The following is a 19,719-nucleotide window of genomic DNA, read 5'->3' as shown; positions in this document are numbered from 1 at the left end:
TCTCTGAGTTTGAGTAGAGTAGGCTGCTAATTCTTCTAAAATTACTTGAAAGCAGGGACTCTATGTAAATGATGCTGAAGAATGGAGTCTGCGGTTGTTGTTTACATATCCCAAAGTGACTTTCTTCTGTCTTCTAATCTGCCCCTCATGCTTCTTCTTCTTGGCATTTCTCTCCAGTTGGCTTATAGTTATGTTTTTGCCTCGCTCTGTATTATTGCCTTCCCTTCTTTCACTCCTACTCTGAGATACTAGAAATCTCTGGAGATTGCACTTTAGCTCATCTTTTATGCAAATCCACAAAAAGAAAAAATCTCTCTGCACCTCGACCTCCCAACGTTTATATGATGATTATGGTGGAAATTCAAAGATGAGGGGGAAATTTGAGAAGTCCTGACGTTCATTCTAACCGCTGCTAAAAGACGATGCAGAGTGTAAAAAGGGAGCCACTGGCATTACTGGGTATAGTTATTAAGTGGAAAAAGTGAAAACTGCTTCGCGGGTGTAACAGAGACATTAGAGAGAGATGGAGAAAAACATTTTACTAACTACTTTACACCCCTGACATTAAAACTTTTTTATACTTAATTTGACATTTTAGCTTAATTACTTAAGCTCTGTCACCACTGTTGCACGGGCGCTTTTAGCTGCTTTCAGCTGCTCCCTTATTTCCCAAGGGATCAACACAGCTGGGTTTAGGTCTCCTCCTGGCCTCCAGCTGGGGATGTTTCATGCATTAAAACAACTGTGTTAACCACTACACCTCAGAGCCACTGTCAACTAGGGGGCCAAGTCCTGTTGATTCTCTCTCACTCCTTTTATAACTGACATAATTTACTTTTCCCAAATCTTGTCCTTTTCCCCCCCTACCTCTTAAAACAGCTTTGATAAGTTCGACTCTTAAGAAGACCCTTTCAACCAAAATAATTACCATACATTACTCTTCTTTCAAAAACAAACAAACAAAAAAGAATGTTGCTCTGCAGAGTTATTCATACCCTACTAACAATCATCTCACAATTTCAGTCTGGTTTTCGGCCAGTTCACAGTACAGAGGCACCCCTGGTCAAGATCACAAATGATCTTCTGATGGCAGCCGACTCTGGGTTGCTTCTTGATCTGAGTTCTGCCTTTTGATACAATCTCTCATGATATTCTTTTAAAGAGATTAAAGTCTGGTCAAGTCTGTTGTAAGTCTGTAAAGCATGTATAGTGAAAACTTTTCAATTCACAACCTTGCCCAGTTGTTAGTGGTGTAACAACTGGGCAACTAAAACTTTTTTTGAACAAATGTGCTAAGCTCGCTCTGTGCGTTGCCACTTCTCAAATCGTTCCTCCTTCCCAGATCAAGAGCTTAGTTGCTGTTTTCCATAATGCCTTAAATTTTGAAACGCACATCAATAATATCACTCAGCCTGCATATTTCTACCAATGTGATATTGGTCGGCTTCATACATCCTGTACATCAGTACTGATTTTCTTGGACGTGCTCTGGTTATATATCATATTTATTAAAGTAAAAATCTTAAACTTCTCTATAGGGTTCAGCTGTTCATAGCCAGAACTCCTTCCATAGAACGTATTACTCATTTCCTTCAGCAGCTGCATTAATTTTAAGATTTTTGCTTCTTACTTTCAACTCTCTCCACAATCTCGCACCTTCATTTTTCTCTCACTTTCTGCACATTGCCATTCCTTCCTGTACTCTCCTCTGTTACTCTTATTATACCAGCTGCCTGGCTGTCCACCTTGGGCTTTTGAGCTTTCTACCAAAAAGCTTTCCGCCTTCTTTCGAGCTCTCTCCTGCACCACATTTGCAACATTGATCCTGTCCCTGTCTTTAAAGCCAGCCTGAAAACATCTCTGAAAACATGTCTATGCTGTTTGATTTTGGTGTGTTGTGAATTTTAATTCTATGCTGTCTTGCAGCTGTTATTTTATCCATACTGTGGTTTTGTTCATTGCTCGTAAGTTGTCCTCGACCATCTTGAAAGGTACCAAATGTAATATTAGAGGTGAAAATTTAACAGAATATTTCAATAAAATTTGCAGCATTTCTGACAGTTCAGGAAAAAAAAATACTGAACATCAGTGACTGCAGCTTGCAGACAGCAGCATTTATTAGTGCAAACAAAATGAACGCATTTTCCATCCTTCTGTTCTCCAGTGAGCTCATGGATCATAGACGCCCTGATTCAAAATTGGAATCTGTTGCCACAAGGTGCCAGCAGCAGTAATATAGTGCAATATTAGAGATACAGGTATACATACAAAGCATAAGCACAAAAGTATCCCAGGTAGTCTTTTCCACTGAAATGCTCAACATTTCAACAGTAACAATAACTCAAGTAATTTAACCTTGTAACTCTTCAGGACCCTGCACTATGCTTGCACATAATAAAATTGAAATGGAAAATCCCTAACCTGTAACCTCTAACCCTAACCCATCAAACATTTGCTCTTTTGTTGGAGGTTGTTAATGTTCACTATTTACTAAATCATCATTGGAGGCTGACACGCTGCTCTCGTTGTTGGGCATGCCTGGGCTTTAAACACTGTTCTGCACTGTGCCATTGATATTATGATATGACAGTTGTATGTCACAGAAAAATTTACTGATATTATTCCTACCATCACTGTTGTTATACTACGCCATTATGCTTGTGATTAAACCATAGACGGCAGATTTAAGTTGTTAGTTAATGAGTGAGTGGTTTCATAGTGACATTTGACCCTCGTAGTCACATCTAGTTCTTTAAAACCAAGATGGCGAAAGTATAATTGCTTCACAACAAGCCTCCAGAAACCCATGGATGATGTTACAGTACAGGGTGGGCCATTTATATGGATACACCGTAATAACATGGGAATGGTTGGTGATATTAAAGTCCTGTTTAAACATTGTGAGTTGTAAATCCATCTTGAGGAGTTTGCCCCCTCACATATACTAATGTGCCACAAACAGGACTTTAATATCACCAACCATTCCCATGTTATTACGGTGTATCCATATAAATGGCCCACCCTGTACTTAGCTTCTATATTGTCTGCGGATTAAACATCAAATCCACCTTAAATGCCATATTAAGCAGTTAATGAGTAAATTATTACCAACAGTCCATTCTCTTATTCCAGATTGAATAATTACCTGCACAGACAGATGCCAGAAACTATCATTTCTTATTAAGAATGAGAAATTATTGTTGTTGTCTCATGCTTTCTTGCTTTGTGGTAGATCTTTGTTCTGTCTTCACTGAGATATTTGAATGCTAATCAATCAAATCACATCAAGAAATTATGTTTTTTTTGTTTTCGTTTTTTTGTTTGTTTCAGAACCTTCACAGTGGCATGTGGAGTGGATGGTGTTCAAAAGTCATGAGTTCTGTTTAGAAGCCAGGGGACTGGAAGCCAATATGAAGAAAAATGGCTTAAAGGGATGTTGGCCTTTAAGGAAAGGGAGCTTTGTATGAGAGAGTGAGGCTGACAGGCTTTACTAAGGAAAAGTAATATGGAGCACAGCAGGTTCACTCTAATTAAACTGCTTATATACAAGTAAAACGACCTATAGCCGCTTAAAAATAAGCATACAGTTGGTTTAACAGAAAATGTCTATTTTTTTTCTGCTCAGAAGTGATTAGCATCGTATAACTAGCGCATAGGTTTAACCTGTGCATGCAACAAAATGTTTCCTTGTAGATTATATTCTCAAGTAAACAATTCGCAATCAGATGAAATAAAGAAGAGCCGAAAAACCCTCACGTTTGAGAAGACGGTGCAAAAAAATGTCACTTTAGAAAGTGTTACACTGCAGAAAAGTAGAGTCTATCAATAATCTGAAGACATGGGATGGTGAGCTAACAGAAAATTGTAGTTCACAAACTTTGACTAATTTTTACCCAAATTGCAGAATTGAAGTCAGAATATAATCACATAGGAGTTGAACAGAGGAGCTTGTGATTTGATGGATTGCAATCGGGGATTTAGAAAGTGGAAACAATTTGAGACTTGTGTGTTAACATCGTGGTTTCCAATACATGCTGAGATGGCTGCTGCTCGCCAAAGCCTCACAGTATAAGCGGATTACTGAGTGGATGTATTTTGTTTTCTTTCTTTTGTTGCTTGTTATCTTTATTTTTTTTTGTATTTGCTGCCAGTCCTCTTTCTTTTATTTTCTTTCCCCCCCCCCCCCTTTTTTTCTTCATTGAAGCACTTTTGGGTTTTTTAGCAGGATTGTCAGCAAACAATTTGCTAAAGGTGATTTTGCATTTGTTTGTTTTGTTTTTTTTGTGTGACAGATGTCTCATTTCCTTTGATATAAAGGTGTCCAAGGGTTCTTTGGTATAAAATGAACAAACAAAACAAAGCAGAAAAATAAAAATTGGTTTGGAAGGTTTGATTAAAAATGTCATGGACCAGATTCACCACCGCAAACAATAACAGAGGCATTAGCTGACATGCCCTTTTCAGACTTTGGAAACAAACTGTTCTCCCTGAACGTCTTGATTTTCTGATAATATCTGACCCTCCCACTGTGACAAAGTAATTCCATCCTTTTCTTCAGCACTTTCCTGCCTCTTTCTCTCTTGTTTTTTGTTATCTGTGGCAGTAATTTGTTGTTACTGACACACTCACTAATTAGCTCTGATGGAGCAAACTGCAGCTGCTGACAGCCGTCTGATTGGAGAATGGTTTTCATGGAAAATTCTCTTTCCTCTCCACCCTGTAATCACACCCAGCTTTACAAGCAAAATACTTTGTGACCCTCTGCCTTTGTCCAGGAAACAAACCCACACAATGGCTGAGAAGTCAGGATGAATGTGTATGAAGTTGCTTAGATTTGTACTCTAGGATAGCCTAACAAAATACTATATAGATTTCACAAATGGGTACTTACTTATTTATGGTTTTGTTGTCATTCTTGAATGATTAAGATGCTGAAATGTTATTTTACAAACCATCATATTTTTTTGTATTTTCCTTACTACTTTCCCCCCCCCAAGGTTTTAGATCAGGCCTTTAAAGTCATATTTCAAAATTGGGGGTTAACTGTTTTCCACAAGGGTGACCACTTGTTTGGGTAAGGAGGGGATAGTGGTGAGCTGCACATATTTTATTGTTCTGTTGTTGTGTCTTCCATCGGTCCATCCATTCATTCTCTTCCTCTATGTGCAGTACCCACAATCCCACACTGAAATTCAAATCCTGAAAATACTGGGCTATTGAATATTTCCTAAAACCTGAACCAAATCTAATCTTGTCCTACTCCTCCTTTCCTTCCCTCCCTTTTCCTCTGTCTCTCTCTCTCCATACAGTGTTGCATAGACAACTATGAGGAGATGGTGAAGCTCTTGTTGGACCGAGGAGCCAGTGTTAACGCTCAGGACAACGAACTGTGGACACCGCTGCATGCTGCTGCTACCTGTGGCCACGCAGGACTTGTTAAGATACTCATCGCACAGTAAGTCATAAAGATATGATACATCATGATTTCCTGCAGCACAGCCCTTATCTTGTCTGAGATAAAGACCAGCACCACGAAAGTCTAAATATGTTCTTATGAAATCTAATATTTAACTCATTATGCTTCAGGAAAATTGAGTAATGGCACTGCCTTAGGCTGTAAAAGGTCATGTATGCAGTGAGGAATACAGGGAGTGCAGAATTATTAGGCAAATGAGTATTTTGTCCACATCATCCTCTTCATGCATGTTGTCTTACTCCAAGCTGTATAGGCTCGAAAGCCTACTACCAATTAAGCATATTAGGTGATGTGCATCTCTGTAATGAGAAGGGGTGTGGTCTAATGACATCAACACCCTATATCAGGTGTGCATAATTATTAGGCAACGTCCTTTCGTTTGGAAAAATGGGTCAAAAGAAGGACTTGACAGGCTCAGAAAAGTCAAAAATAGTGAGATATCTTGCAGAGGGATGCAGCAGTCTCAAAATTGAAAAGCTTCTGAAGCGTGATCATCGAACAATCAAGCGTTTCATTCAAAATAGTCAACAGGGTCGCAAGAAGCGTGTGGAAAAACCAAGGTGCAAAATAACTGCCCATGAACTGAGAAAAGTCAAGCGTGCAGCTGCCAAGATGCCACTTGCCACCAGTTTGGCCATATTTCAGAGCTGCAACATCACTGGAGTGCCCAAAAGCACAAGGTGTGCAATACTCAGAGACATGGCCAAGGTAAGAAAGGCTGAAAGACGACCACCACTGAACAAGACACACAAGCTGAAACGTCAAGACTGGGCCAAGAAATATCTCAAGACTGGTTTTTCTAAGGTTTTATGGACTGATGAAATGAGAGTGAGTCTTGATTGGCCAGATGGATGGGCCCGTGGCTGGATTGGTAAAGGGCAGAGAGCTCCAGTCCGACTCAGACGCCAGCAAGGTGGAGGTGGAGTACTGGTTTGGGCTGGTATCATCAAAGATGAGCTTGTGGGGCCTTTTCGGGTTGAGGATGGAGTCAAGCTCAACTCCCAGTCCTACTGCCAGTTTCTGAAAGACACCTTCTTCAAGCAGTGGTACAGGAAGAAGTCTGCATCCTTCAAGAAAAACATGATTTTCATGCAGGACAATGCTCCATCACACGCGTCCAAGTACTCCACAGCGTGGCTGGCAAGAAAGGGTATAAAAGAAGAAAAACTAATGACATGGCCTCCTTGTTCACCTGATCTGAACCCCATTGAGAACCTGTGGTCCATCATCAAATGTGAGATTTACAAGGAGGGAAAACAGTACACCTCTCTGAACAGTGTCTGGGAGGCTGTGGTTGCTGCTGCACGCAATGTTGATGGTAAACAGATCAAAACACTGACAGAATCCATGGATGGCAGGCTTTTGAGTGTCCTTGCAAAGAAAGGTGGCTATATTGGTCGCTGATTTGTTTTTGTTTTGTTTTTGAATGTCAGAAATGTATATTTGTGAATGTGGAGATGTTATATTGGTTTCACTGGTAAAAATAAATCATTGAAATGGGTATATATTTGTTTTTTATTAAGTTGCCTAATAATTATGCACAGTAATAGTCACCTGCACACACAGATATCCCCCTAAAATAGCTAAAACTAAAAACTACTTCCAAAAACATTCAGCTTTGATATTAATGAGTTTTTTGGGTTCATTGAGAACATGGTTGTTGTTCAATAATAAAATTATTCCTCAAAAATACAACTTGCCTAATAATTCTGCACTCCCTGTAGTAGCTCTGTAACAATATGACATCAGGTTTTTGCTGGATTCAGCTCAACATGTCAGTTCTGGGTAAATATTGAGATCAGCACGTCACAGCATTAAAACAACAAAAATAAACAAACCGAACAGTTGCAGTTCGAGACTGAATGCACCAAAATGTAGTTAATTTGTTAACTATTAGTCATAAAGTTTAAAAGACGTGCTTCATTTCTACTAAACTTCACTTGCATTATTGCAGTTCATGAGAAGAGGCTTACAGTTATGATATAGTGACAAGATATAAAGATTTCTGTGAACATCAGATGTATGAATAGCTCTACAGTCCACAGAATAAACAATACAATTTGATTTTGTGGTGGGTCTGTTATGGTTTCCCATATTATTGTTCATTTTGTTGTGATAGTGGGCTCATACTAAGGGACAGATTTTCCCGAGGAGGCTTGAAACGCTGTTTCTAACTTTTTTTTGGGTGCTCCTGGATCTGTATGATGTTATAAAGAGAGGATTTTAATATGGAAGCCCCTCCCACCTGCTTTTCAGCTCTTCTGTTTGTAAAGGACAGCCAATCAGAAGACCTGGCTTAAAGAGCCCCAAGCTAAAAAGTTTGCTAAGGGGCCAGTATAAGATAAATCATGGTTATTTTAAACCATAATGAATCCACTTTAGGTTGAAAGTTTAAATTGACCAGCAGTATAATGAATGGCTGTGATGGTTTCCCAGGCAAAAACATGTGCTTACATGATACTCTAAACTTAATAGCATGGCATGTTGTTGCCATGCTGTCAAATATACAGATATAACTGCAGCTACTGTCCCCAATGAGCCACAGACGCAGTTTGAGGAACCTGATTTTTTCTTGTCCAGACAGATTAGGTTTTTCTGTTCCAAAATCAACAGAAGCAACAATTAATGCTAATGCACCTAACAGCTGTGACAAATTATACAAAAAAAGAGTGAAAAACATCGTGGAAATGACACTATCCTCTACTAAAAATCAGTGTTATAATGATATTTGAAGATAAAGCAAACCCACTGAAGGTCAGTAAAGGATAATACTGAATTATTTCCAGCCGCAGGATGTGTAGTGGTTTAATAATGACAGAGACTGAATTATTATCCAACTTTGATATGCAGATGTTGTTAATAATTCAGTAACACTGACCCAAATTCCCATAGGGAAAAATGTCCTTGTTACTGTCTTTGACTGGATGCAAATACGTGTAAGAAGTATAGATGACTCATGAGTTCACACATTGTGGACATGTTTAATTAGGATTTAATTAGACTGAGTTTATTAGGCTTTAATTGCATCCTAATGAAGCAATAACAGCGACACATGTACACACAAAGAGACAAAACAGGCAAATTAACATACTGCACGTGTACACATTGGTATTGTTTCTGCTTGTTAACATGACGGGTTGAACTGCAGCCTGTATGCAGAGACTTACACACACACAAACACACTGCTGCCATCTGTTGACGTGCAGGACTCGTCAAAGCGACCGTGCTGTGACATGGATGAAGTTAAAAACTGCTGAATGAGGCAGTGTCATTTGTTCTGGGCTGAAAGACGTTAATTAGCTTCTTCAGTTAGTGCTGTGCAATGCACATTTGTTTTGTCATCCCCATCCAAGACTTTGAGTTATAGATTGTTAGTTTTCAGCATCTTTGTGTGTTACAGTAGGTCGGGACATGAAAACAGGGCGGCGTTACCCTGATGACTCAAGTTGTTTTGGTTATTTTTAAACTTTTGAGGATCACAGATGGTGCTATGAAATGTAATATATTGAACACTTTTTCTCATTGAGTCGTTAGCCCTGCATATTGTACATTCGGAGCATTTATTAACTCTGATTGGATTTGTTGAAATATTCATCCGCTCATTTCCCACAGTGGCGCAGATCTGCTGGCAGTCAACTCCGATGGGAACATGCCCTACGACCTGTGTGAAGATGATCCCACGCTGGACATCATTGAGACGGCCATGGCCAACAGAGGTAGAGAATAAATGCTTAAAGGGGAAGTTACTGACAGGAAGGTTAGACAGATGATAAAATCTTTTAGTAAGTTTAGAATCAGATTCAGTCTGTCTGCAGACTGTCAGACTGATAATTGAGAGAAGATTACATAGTTATGCGCAGGAGTAATGATGTTACACAAAGTACGTTTATGTTGGGATTATTCCAATTAAATGTAACTTTAACTTTACCAGCACATGTGAGTTTTTTTGTAAAACATTTCCTTTTTCTTTTTAGACTCCCAGTGAACAAGATATTTCCAGGAAAAACAACATTCACTTAGTTCAACCCGTTCATTTCCTTCCCTGGTTACATCTGTTCATTCCTAGTCGACAACTGTGTATTTTGCCAAAACGCCAGGAGACTTACCAGAAGAGGCTAGCTTGCTAACTCAGCCTCAGCTTCTTAGACTTATTGAAAACACAGCCTACCGCTACCTTACTTTAAAGCTTATGTTAGAAAAGTTAAAAGTTGTATCCAGTCTAAAAATCATTGTCTGGACAGCAAAGTTCATGTATTGCTGTATAGATCTGCTGTTTTAGTCTGAATAAAGCTGTGACAGGTTATGTGTGGAGTTTAAAGCAGGCAGGCACAGTTTAATTGTCACGGAGGAGCAGGGAGGACTCGGCGCAGACTGAAATCTCAGAAAAACAGGTTTATTTACACACTCCAGGTGCACTATATACAGGTGAAGGAGAAGGGGGCCAGGGTTCCCAGGGGTGCAGAGCGGGGTCGGGAAAAGCGTCCAGAGTCTCCAAACCAAACACGAGAAATCTGCATACAGAGAACAAGGGTTAGCACGGAACTTTCACGGACAGAGCTCAAAACTGGCTGAGGCTAAAGTAGCACTGACGAGCGTTATTCAATAGTCCAGCGGCGAGGTGCTCTCAGTCACTGCCTTAAGTAGCGGGAGCAAACAAGGTGAGGAGCCACAGGTGATTGCCTACAGGTGGTGGAGGCCGGGAGCTCACAATGAGCTCCGCCCAGGCAGCGAGCAGAGAGAGAGGAGAGAGAGAAAAGACAAAACATAACATGTAGCCACACAGGGCCAGCCGAGCAGGCACGGGGACCATGACAGTACCCCCCCCTCAACGGGAGCCTCCCGGCGACCCACCAGGCTTACCCGGATACCGACGATGGAAGTCCCGGATCAACTCCTTGGCCAGGACAGCCGACCGGGGCACCCAGGATCGTTCCTCCGGCCCGTAGCCCTCCCAATCCACCAGGTACTGGAAACCCCGTCCCCGGCGCCGAGAGTCCATAATACGAGTGATGGCGTACACCTCCTGACCATCCACAAGCTGGGCGGGCGGAGGGGCCCTAAGAGGGGGGCACAGCGGGCTGGAGAGCACGGGCTTGACCTGAGAGACGTGGAAGACGTTGTGTATGCGCATATTGCGCGGCAGCTTCAAGCGAACAGACACCGGGTTGACAACAGAGTCAATTTCAAAAGGCCCAAGGAAGGTGGGCGCCAGTTTCTTAGACTCAGCGCGAATAGGCACAAAGCGAGTGGACAGCCATACCTTCTGACCCGCGGCGTATGCAGGGGCAGGGGTCCGACGGCGATCAGCGAGGGCCTTGTTTCGCTCCTTAGTTCGGAGCAGGGCCGCTCTGGTAGTACGCCAGGCCCGACGGCACCTTCGGAGGTGGTGTTGCAGAGAGGGGACCGCATGCTCGCCTTCAAGAGCAGGAAACAGCGGCGGTTGGTACCCCAGAGAAGCCTCGAACGGCGACATTCCCGTGGCGGACGACGTGAGGCTGTTATGAGCGTACTCAATCCACGGTAACTGGTCGCTCCAGGTGCCTTGATTGTGGGAGACAACACAGCGAAGGGCAGCTTCCAGCTCCTGGTTGGCACGCTCCGTCTGTCCGTTGGTCTGAGGGTGAAAACCAGATGAAAGACTAACCTTTGCGCCCAGGGTCGTGCAGAACTCTTTCCAAACCCGCGAGGTGAACTGAGGGCCTCTGTCGGACACGATGTCGTCAGGGATGCCGTGCAGCCTAAACACATGTGCCGTGAGCAGTTGAGCAGTCTCCAGTGCGGTCGGGAGCTTTGTGAGGGCAACAAAATGTGCAGCCTTAGAAAAACGGTCCACAATGGTTAGTATTACTGTGTTACCTGAAGAGGACGGCAGCCCCGTGACGAAGTCCAGGGCGATGTGGGACCAGGGCCGGCCAGGAGTGGGGAGAGGCTGGAGCAACCCGGACGGCGGTTGGTTGGGACGCTTGTTTTGAGCGCACGTGGGACAGGCGGTCACATAGTCTCTAGTGTCTTTTATCAGGGAGGGCCACCAGAAGTAACGTTGCAAGAAGGAGATCGTGCGATGAAGTCCAGGGTGGCAGGAAAAGCGGGCGGTGTGACCCCACTGGAGAACACGTGACCTGACGGACGTGGGAACATAAAGCCGCCCTGGTGGGCCCGTCCCTGGGTCGGGTTCGGTGACTTGCGCCTCGAGGATTTGGGATTCAATCGCCCAAGTGACTGCTCCGAACACGCAGGAGGAGGGGAGGATGGGCTCAGGGTCAGGGTCTTTCTCCGTAACGGTGAACAGCCGGGAAAGGGCGTCAGGTTTTACGTTTCGTGACCCGGGCCTGTAGGTGAGAGAAAAGTCAAACCGTGAGAAAAACAGAGCCCACCTGGCCTGCCGGGAGTTGAGACGCTTCGCTGACCGGATGTACTCCAGGTTTTTGTGGTCTGTCCATACAATAAAGGGATGCTCAGCGCCCTCTAGCCAGTGCCTCCATTCCTCTAGTGAGAGTTTCACAGCCAGCAGCTCTCGGTCCCCGATGTCGTAATTCCGCTCCGCTGGTGTGAGGCGGCGAGAGAAGAAGGCACACGGGTGGAGTTTACCTTTAAAGCGCTGAGACAGGACTGCCCCAACCCCCGTCTCCGACGCATCCACCTCCACCACGAACTGTTGGTTGAGGTCAGGCTGTTGAAGGATAGGAGCGGTGGCAAACCTTTCCTTTAGGCAGGCGAACGCCTCCTGGGCTGGCGGGTCCCACTGAAACGACACCTTCGGGGAAGTAAGTCTTGTGAGAGGCAATGCGATCTTACTATAATCTTTAATGAAGCGCCTGTAGAAATTGGCAAAGCCCAAAAAACGCTGGAGCTGCAGGCGATTTGGGGGCTTGGGCCAGTCTAGGACTGTTTGGACCTTTGCCGGGTCAGGCTTCAGATTACCTTGAGCGATGATGTACCCCAAGAACGCCACTGAGTCTACGTGGAAGTCACATTTCTCCGCCTTTACAAAGAGTCTGTTCTCCAACAGGCGCTGGAGAATCTGTCTCACATGGACTTCGTGCTCCTTCACAGTCTTTGAAAAAACAAGAATGTCATCAAGGTAGACAAAAGCACAGCGGTTAATAAAATCCCTGAGGACATCATTGACTAGCGCTTGGAAAACAGCAGGGGCGTTCGTCAGACCGAAGGGCATTACCAAATACTCAAAATGACCAAGATGTGTATTGAATGCCGTCTTCCACTCGTCTCCCTTTCGAATCCTCACTAGGTGTGGGCAACAGCTTATCCAAAGACACAGAGGAGAGAGGTGGTGCAGCAGCGCTTGCAGCAAAGCCTGATGTTACCTGAGGAGATGAGGCAGAGGCTGGGCGCTCCGGGGGGCTCGCCTCGGGGGGGCTCGCCTCTAGTGGTGTTCGTTGGGCGACGGCCAGAGCCAAGGCGGCCACCTCTCCACTGAGCCGGACTAACATCTGCTCGTGCCGGTGTAGTAGCTCCTCCAAGGTAATCGGGGCCGGGGCCGAGGAAGCAGAGTCTGCTGAGTCCATGGTTGGCTGGACTATTCTGTCACGGAGGAGCAGGGAGGACTCGGCGCAGACTGAAATCTCAGAAAAACAGGTTTATTTACACACTCCAGGTGCACTATATACAGGTGAAGGAGAAGGGGGCCAGGGTTCCCAGGGGTGCAGAGCGGGGTCGGGAAAAGCGTCCAGAGTCTCCAAACCAAACACGAGAAATCTGCATACAGAGAACAAGGGTTAGCACGGAACTTTCACGGACAGAGCTCAAAACTGGCTGAGGCTAAAGTAGCACTGACGAGCGTTATTCAATAGTCCAGCGGCGAGGTGCTCTCAGTCACTGCCTTAAGTAGCGGGAGCAAACAAGGTGAAGAGCCACAGGTGATTGCCTACAGGTGGTGGAGGCCGGGAGCTCACAATGAGCTCCGCCCAGGCAGCGAGCAGAGAGAGAGGAGAGAGAGAAAAGACAAAACATAACATGTAGCCACACAGGGCCAGCCGAGCAGGCACGGGGACCATGACATTAATCAGCTTCCTTGTACTTTAACACTTGGACTGTGTTGTTACTTTTTGTTACTTTTTTAAGTGTGACTGCTATAAAAAGCAGTCGTTTAAGAGCCCAGGTCTAGCAAAAATTAGAGATGAGAAGGAAGGAAGATGCAAATCTTATTTTAACCTTTGCGGCTTGCAGCTTTTGGCAGTCTTAACGGTCATAAGAACAGATTGCTGAAGAAGATGGCATCGGAGTTGTGACCTGATATCACACGTAGTGTCAGGCACAGTTTTATGATTGACACTGTGAGGAGCTGAAAGTATTCACAGTTCTCTCTCTCTGTGCCAGCAGGGTGCAGATTAGGATACTGTATATTCATGCTGTGTCACTGTAAACAGCTGCAGACGCCACAGTTTGTCTCTGCGACATGAGTGAAAGAGAGTTCAAGGAGATCAGCGCTGACATAACTGCACATCAGTGATGAAGGAGGGGGAAACTCGTGCTGTTTGCATTTTTGTCTGTTTGTGCGGTGTGAAGAAAGACGCGTACAAAAGCTGTCGAAGCAACAGACAAATTTATTTACACTGGAGTAAAATCAAGCCTCTTAACACGAGCTGCTCTCAGTGTTTTGTTGTTGTTTTCTGGTAAATGGTTACATCCTCAAGCTGGCATGTGTTCTCACGGCTGGGAACAAAACAACAAAAACGAGCAGCAGGCGGTTTTCACTGTACTATTGTAGAACTGGCTGCTAAACTGTGGCTCATTTCAAATATCATTTTGCAAAATGCAATTAAAAAGATTGCAAAAAAATTTAATTAATTGCTTTCTGATTACAACATAGTTTAATGGTGTTGCCTTTGGGCCATAGACTAAAACAAAGACGTCACACAGACCTCCAGTTGTATTAGTAGTTATTAACCAGGAAACTGGGTACAGTTGGGTTTTTGGCTAACCCTAGTTATGGCTTTCTAGCTTGGTTAGTGTTACTAAGTCCTAACCACTTATGTCTGGTTAGCAAAGCTGGTGTGCCAGTATTATACACTTTCAAGGCCAGTCAGCATCCCCTGGCAACCCCTGGTTTGCTGGGAAAAATGTGGCAAGTGGTTGTGTCAGTTTGGTGGATACATGTTGTCATACCAAAAAGCTCCTGTTGCTTATTACAAGGTTTGCATAGAAGAGTTTCACTTGTCTGCAAACAAGTGTGATGCAAACCAAAACGGAGACTTTTTGCCTTCAAAGTAAAACTGGTGCTTTACCTTTGCATCCAAAACATATTTCAAAAAGTCCTACTTTTACTTTGAAGGTGAACAGTCCCCAGTTAGATTGCGTTGCGCTTTTCACAGTTTCACTGTCACTTGTCTTCCATGCAAACTACAGGCCACCATGGCAATATCTTAGTGACCAGAGCAATTAGTGCAGCCTACCTATTTGCAAGCAATTTCACGTAGCATCTGCTTGTCATGGGCAGTCATTGACTTAGTCCAGGGGTGCCCAATCCCGGTCCTCGAGAGCTACTATCCTGCAGCTTTTAGATGCATCCCTACTCCAACACAGCTGAATCAAATGGTTTGATCTCTTCAGCATGCCATCATGTTTGGCAAAGGCCTGATAACAAGCCATTCATTTGATTCAGGTGTGTGGGAACAAGGATGCATCTAAAAGCTGCAGGACGGTAGCTCTCAAGGACCGGGATTGGGCACCCCTGACTTAGTCAGACCCTAGGTATGTGTGGCTAGTCTTAACTAACTATGGTTGTGTTAAAACCAAACTCAGCCAATGAAAAGACTGAACTGTGATTTTTGGGGCCAGCATGACACGACTGTTGACTGAACTGCAGTTTTTTTTCTGCTTCTGCATTGATTTTGTTTTTATGGAAGATGCTGTTTGCTTTGGACAGAACAAACTTTCTGTTTTTCCTGTACAGAAGCAGTCTAGCAGGCTGTAGCTTCATACTTACTTTATTAAAATGAGTGAGTGTGCAGCACAGTTTCCTTCTAAGTATTAAAGTGTATTCTTTGCCTCCCAGATCGTACACACATATTAATCTTTCTAACATTTTGTTAACACTGTTAACGTCACCTCCACTTTAGCGATTCAACAAACATCTTTAAAAAAGACAAAAAACTCAGTAGTACATGAATCATATCTAATCCTTCTTTTCGAGTCTCATACAGACACATTCAACGTGTTTCAGGGCAGCGTGCTGCCTCACAAAAGTCATTGCTTATTCATATGCTCACACCTCTTTGTTTACCAGTACGAGGCTGTTGGTTGGTGCGCTTCACAAGTGGTATCAAAAACAAAAAAGTAAAGAAAAGGTGAAACTTTCCTAAGTTGGTTAAGGTGCCCTTCAGCACACTGCTAAATGCCAAATGCATGTGTGGAGCTGGTGTGAGTAAGCAGGAGACTGTAGATGCAGGGTGCCGGAGGAGAGCATCAGGGGTGCTCAGTCATATTTCCCTGGTTAACGAAAGCTCGAGAAGCCTGGTTATTGCACTCGTAAACAAGTTTGCAGTTAATAATTTTGATCTTTTTAACAGTACAAACAGGACACATGAAGCCACATTGTGTGGATGCGAGGCATTATTGAAAATGCACAGAGACAGAGAGCGGGGGCTCTCAGAGGGAAAACAGACACTTGAAAATGAGGTTCTCAGCTTACAATAGGATCTCTCAAGCTGCAGAAAGCAGATAGCGGTACAGTAGGTGAGAAGAATGATTATTAAGCTGATTAAAAGGAGCGTGGTGCTGCTAATTGCTCCCGTAATGTTCTCAGCACTGTACTGCTGGATAAGACTTGTCTCCCCTGAGACACTGCAGGGATGGGAACACACAGTCAGCCTCTCTCCCCACACACACACACACACACACACACACACACACACACACACACACACACACACACACACACACGCACGCACAGCACTTGATATGCAGCATCGACGGATTCAGTGCTTCCTTGATCCTTCCCCGGAGAGCCCAGTTCATCTGTGATGAGCTGCAGAGATAAGGAGCGGATCTGTGTATCTGGGTAAAATAGAGTGGGGCATGACACCTTTAATGCCTTTTTTTAATGCCCAGTCAAATCCACACATGCAATAAAGAAGGGAAGATGGTAACACTTTGTGCATATTTTGAATATCGTTGGCCTGTTCTGCATCGCTATTTGAAAGGAAAAAGTCTCACGATTCCAGTGCAGCAGCAGTCATAGTTCCTCAGGTTGTACTGTGTAGACAGCAAAATTATAGCTTCTTACCTTTTCTCTCTTCTACGGTGGCACATGATGAAATCACTCTGCTGCACAGTAGTTTCATTCTAAGAGCCAAAAATGAACATGCTTCCAGTAAAACAATACAATAAATCTTAATGGCTTAAATTTGTGGCATATTGATGAACATGGATGTTGTGTTTTGATGCTGAAATCAGTTCACTTCCCCTGTAACAAACACAAAAATACCACATAATAGTAGAGCTAGACTATCCGTGGACAAGCCCCTGCGCTCTGTTTCTTCTGTTCAGGTGTTAAATTCAAATGATCCGGAAAAGTGTTCCAACACCTTCAGTTATTGAGTAATGAAATCTGATTGGCAGGTTAATGCATACTACTATTCAATGTGCTGAAGCCTGGCACTGCTTCCGGTGAGGGCCTGGAGGTACCTGCTCAGTAATAAGAAGATAATGACATCCCATAGCCTGCTTACACCTTCCAGACGTCCCTTTTCCCTTCTCATCCCTGTGATGCGTTCATGGTGCATACGTAAAGGTGCAGTCGCAGTACTTATGAGACAAAAGTTCCAGACCACTTCAAATACAACTTTTCAAACTGCTCAAAACGTAACACCAAACATACAGACTGTTCACAAAATATATCTGAGCTAAATGTAAAGTTGCTCCTTCCCAAGGAGAGAAAAAAACCCCACTTTAATTGCAGCACTAAAAGAGAAAGGAGAGGAAGACGGTTATGTTTAAAAGAAGCATTGCTGAATAAGGCTACGTTCACACTGCAGGTCTTAATTCTCAAATCCGATTTTTTTGTCTGCTCGTTCACACTACAAATAAAATGCGACAGCAAACGCACTCTAGTGTGAACGCTCAAAGCGGCCGCATGCGCAAAAGAAGACGTCACACACAACGCGCTCTGTTTAGACCCAGAGCAAACAATATTGTTTGACTGATGGCCCTTAATATAAAGACTTCGGACTTCATGTTTCCCAATTTTTGCTTTAAGTTATTTTGTTATTTACATAATAATGTGAATAACCTAATAATGATCCTTATTGCTGTTTTAGAGAGGAGCGGTGCTTCAAAGGATAGTTGCAGATTTCTGTCAGAATCTGCAGATTATGCAGTACAAAGAAAATGTTCACGTTTCTCCAACGTTGTCTTCCCAACAGTTTCACTGACATCTATACTGGATGGCCAGGAAGCGTTCACGATGTCTTCTCCGGCGCTGATAATTGGCGTCTGTCTTGTGTCAGTGACGTAAAAGACGGATTTAATGCGACATGACCGTCGCATTAAAACAGCAGTCGCTTTCTAAAACATCGGATATGTATCAGATTCAGTACCACATAGGAAAGTGACCCAGATTGGATTTGAAAATATCGGATTTGTAACGTTTACACTGTCATACCATGATCGGATATGGGTCGTATAGGGTCAAAAAAAAATCGGATTTGATGCGCTTTCGCCTGCAGTGTGAACGTAGCCTTAGTGAATACGTCCTCATTTCTTTTAGTTTTTAAATCAGATATAGTCTAAGTATACTTAGACTATATCTGATTATACCTAGTATACTAATTATACATATAAGTATTAGTGTAATACTGTAAATATACTAATTTTGTGTTATTAAAAGGTGTGTGGAAATACCAAGCCGTTAGTGCAGGTCAGCTGGTTAGTTTGCATGTCTTTTATCCCGTCTTTCTTCTCTCACCCCAACCAGTCACAGCAGATGGCCCCGCCCCTCCCTGAGCCTGGTTCTGCTGGAGGTTTCTTCCTGTTAAAAGGGAGTTTTTCCTTCCCACTGTCGCCAAAGTGCTTGCTCATAGGGGTTCATATGACTGTTGGGTTTTTCTCTGTATGTATTATTGTAGGGTCTACCTTACAATATAGAGCACCTTGAGGCGACTGATGTTGTGATTTGGCGCTGTATAAATAAAACTGAATTGAATTGAATTATGCAGTATTGGGATAAAAATTTATAGTGATGGACTGTTGGAGTGGGTACTAGGGTACTGTTACTGGGTGACGTCAAACCTAGCAGGAATTTATATTTATGATAATGATGCTGATTAGACTTACTCACTGAATTATTCATTTTATACTAGTTTTATAGTTTCTAGGGGTTGGAAATCAGCCATGTAGCATGCATAACATCTGCTTATATCATGTGGAATTCATTTGGCCAAATCCACAAAGAGCAGTGAATAAGAAAAAAGACTGGAGCTAAAAAAAATCATTATGTGGCTTATTTCTAAAAACCTATTTCCAAGTAATTAATTCTTCACAAGATTAAGAATAAGTACATTTTCATAATGTAAGTAAAAACAGATACAAGTGGCCTTAAGTGCAGTGTAGACAGCTTTAGCCAGCTGTGCAGCCATCACAGCAGTCACTGTCTTTATTACTGTACTATTGCAGGAAACTGCTATAGGATTGCCATACCAGATATCTGCCATGGTAGCATGGTTACCCTTTTATTAGGAATTGCAGACATTTCAGTTTAAGACAGGCTCCTTTCTGCTTAACACTGCAGTTAGGAGCTGTTTAAACAAGTAGCCCCTAAGACAGAAAGGACATTCTGTTGCCTTATGTGCAAAAATATAACTGCTTGTGTATACTTGAATGACATCATGTCCTCATGTACTGTATGTTTATACAAGCCTGCTACATCCACACACACACACACATACAAACATTGAACACCTGATCAATGGTTCTGGGTGAATATTTGACCAGATCTTTTGTCCAACCGCTATGAACTGTTTGGTTAGGTTTTTCACTGCGCCCGATGTTCTTGTCTGTTCTCATTTATATTGTTTACTTAGTTAAATACAACTTTATAACTCAACAGGGTATTTGAAGCACCTGAAACTAATGTAGTCACATTTACTGCCAGTTATGTACGTTTCCTGAAAAGGCTAAAAACAGGGGGAACAATCCTTTGTTTGAGGGTGAGGAATATTTTCTAGATTTGACATCCTCTAATCCTTCTGGGAGTTTTTTTTTCTGGCTGTGGCGCATCACTGCAG

At 43.1% G+C, this 19,719-nt stretch overlaps 1 protein-coding gene and 2 long non-coding RNA genes across 5 annotated transcripts in view; 1 reads left to right on the top strand and 2 right to left on the bottom strand.

The window, feature by feature from the left end:
- Window positions 1-19,719, top strand: part of ppp1r16b (protein phosphatase 1, regulatory subunit 16B) — an 85,922-nt gene that overhangs the window by 51,824 nt on the left and 14,379 nt on the right. For all 3 annotated transcript variants that reach the window (XM_026166819.1, XM_026166817.1, XM_026166818.1), the window contains exons 4-5: window positions 5,310-5,455; window positions 9,089-9,192. In XM_026166819.1, coding sequence (XP_026022604.1) covers window positions 5,310-5,455; window positions 9,089-9,192 — 250 coding nt within the window. The remainder of the gene's footprint in view (window positions 1-5,309; window positions 5,456-9,088; window positions 9,193-19,719) is intronic.
- Window positions 9,854-10,236, bottom strand: LOC113021938 (uncharacterized). Its single transcript, XR_003272379.1, has 2 exons — window positions 10,067-10,236; window positions 9,854-9,987 (listed from the first exon to the last, which is right to left on the bottom strand). It is a non-coding gene; the product is annotated as an uncharacterized LOC113021938 (long non-coding RNA).
- Window positions 13,059-13,441, bottom strand: LOC113021939 (uncharacterized). The gene is made up of 2 exons (XR_003272380.1): window positions 13,272-13,441; window positions 13,059-13,192 (listed from the first exon to the last, which is right to left on the bottom strand). It is a non-coding gene; the product is annotated as an uncharacterized LOC113021939 (long non-coding RNA).

The sequence above is a fragment of the Astatotilapia calliptera genome, chromosome 5 (assembly GCF_900246225.1).
Source record: "Astatotilapia calliptera chromosome 5, fAstCal1.2, whole genome shotgun sequence".
NCBI lineage: Eukaryota > Metazoa > Chordata > Actinopteri > Cichliformes > Cichlidae > Astatotilapia > Astatotilapia calliptera.
This window is presented reverse-complemented; position numbering and strand designations above follow the sequence as displayed.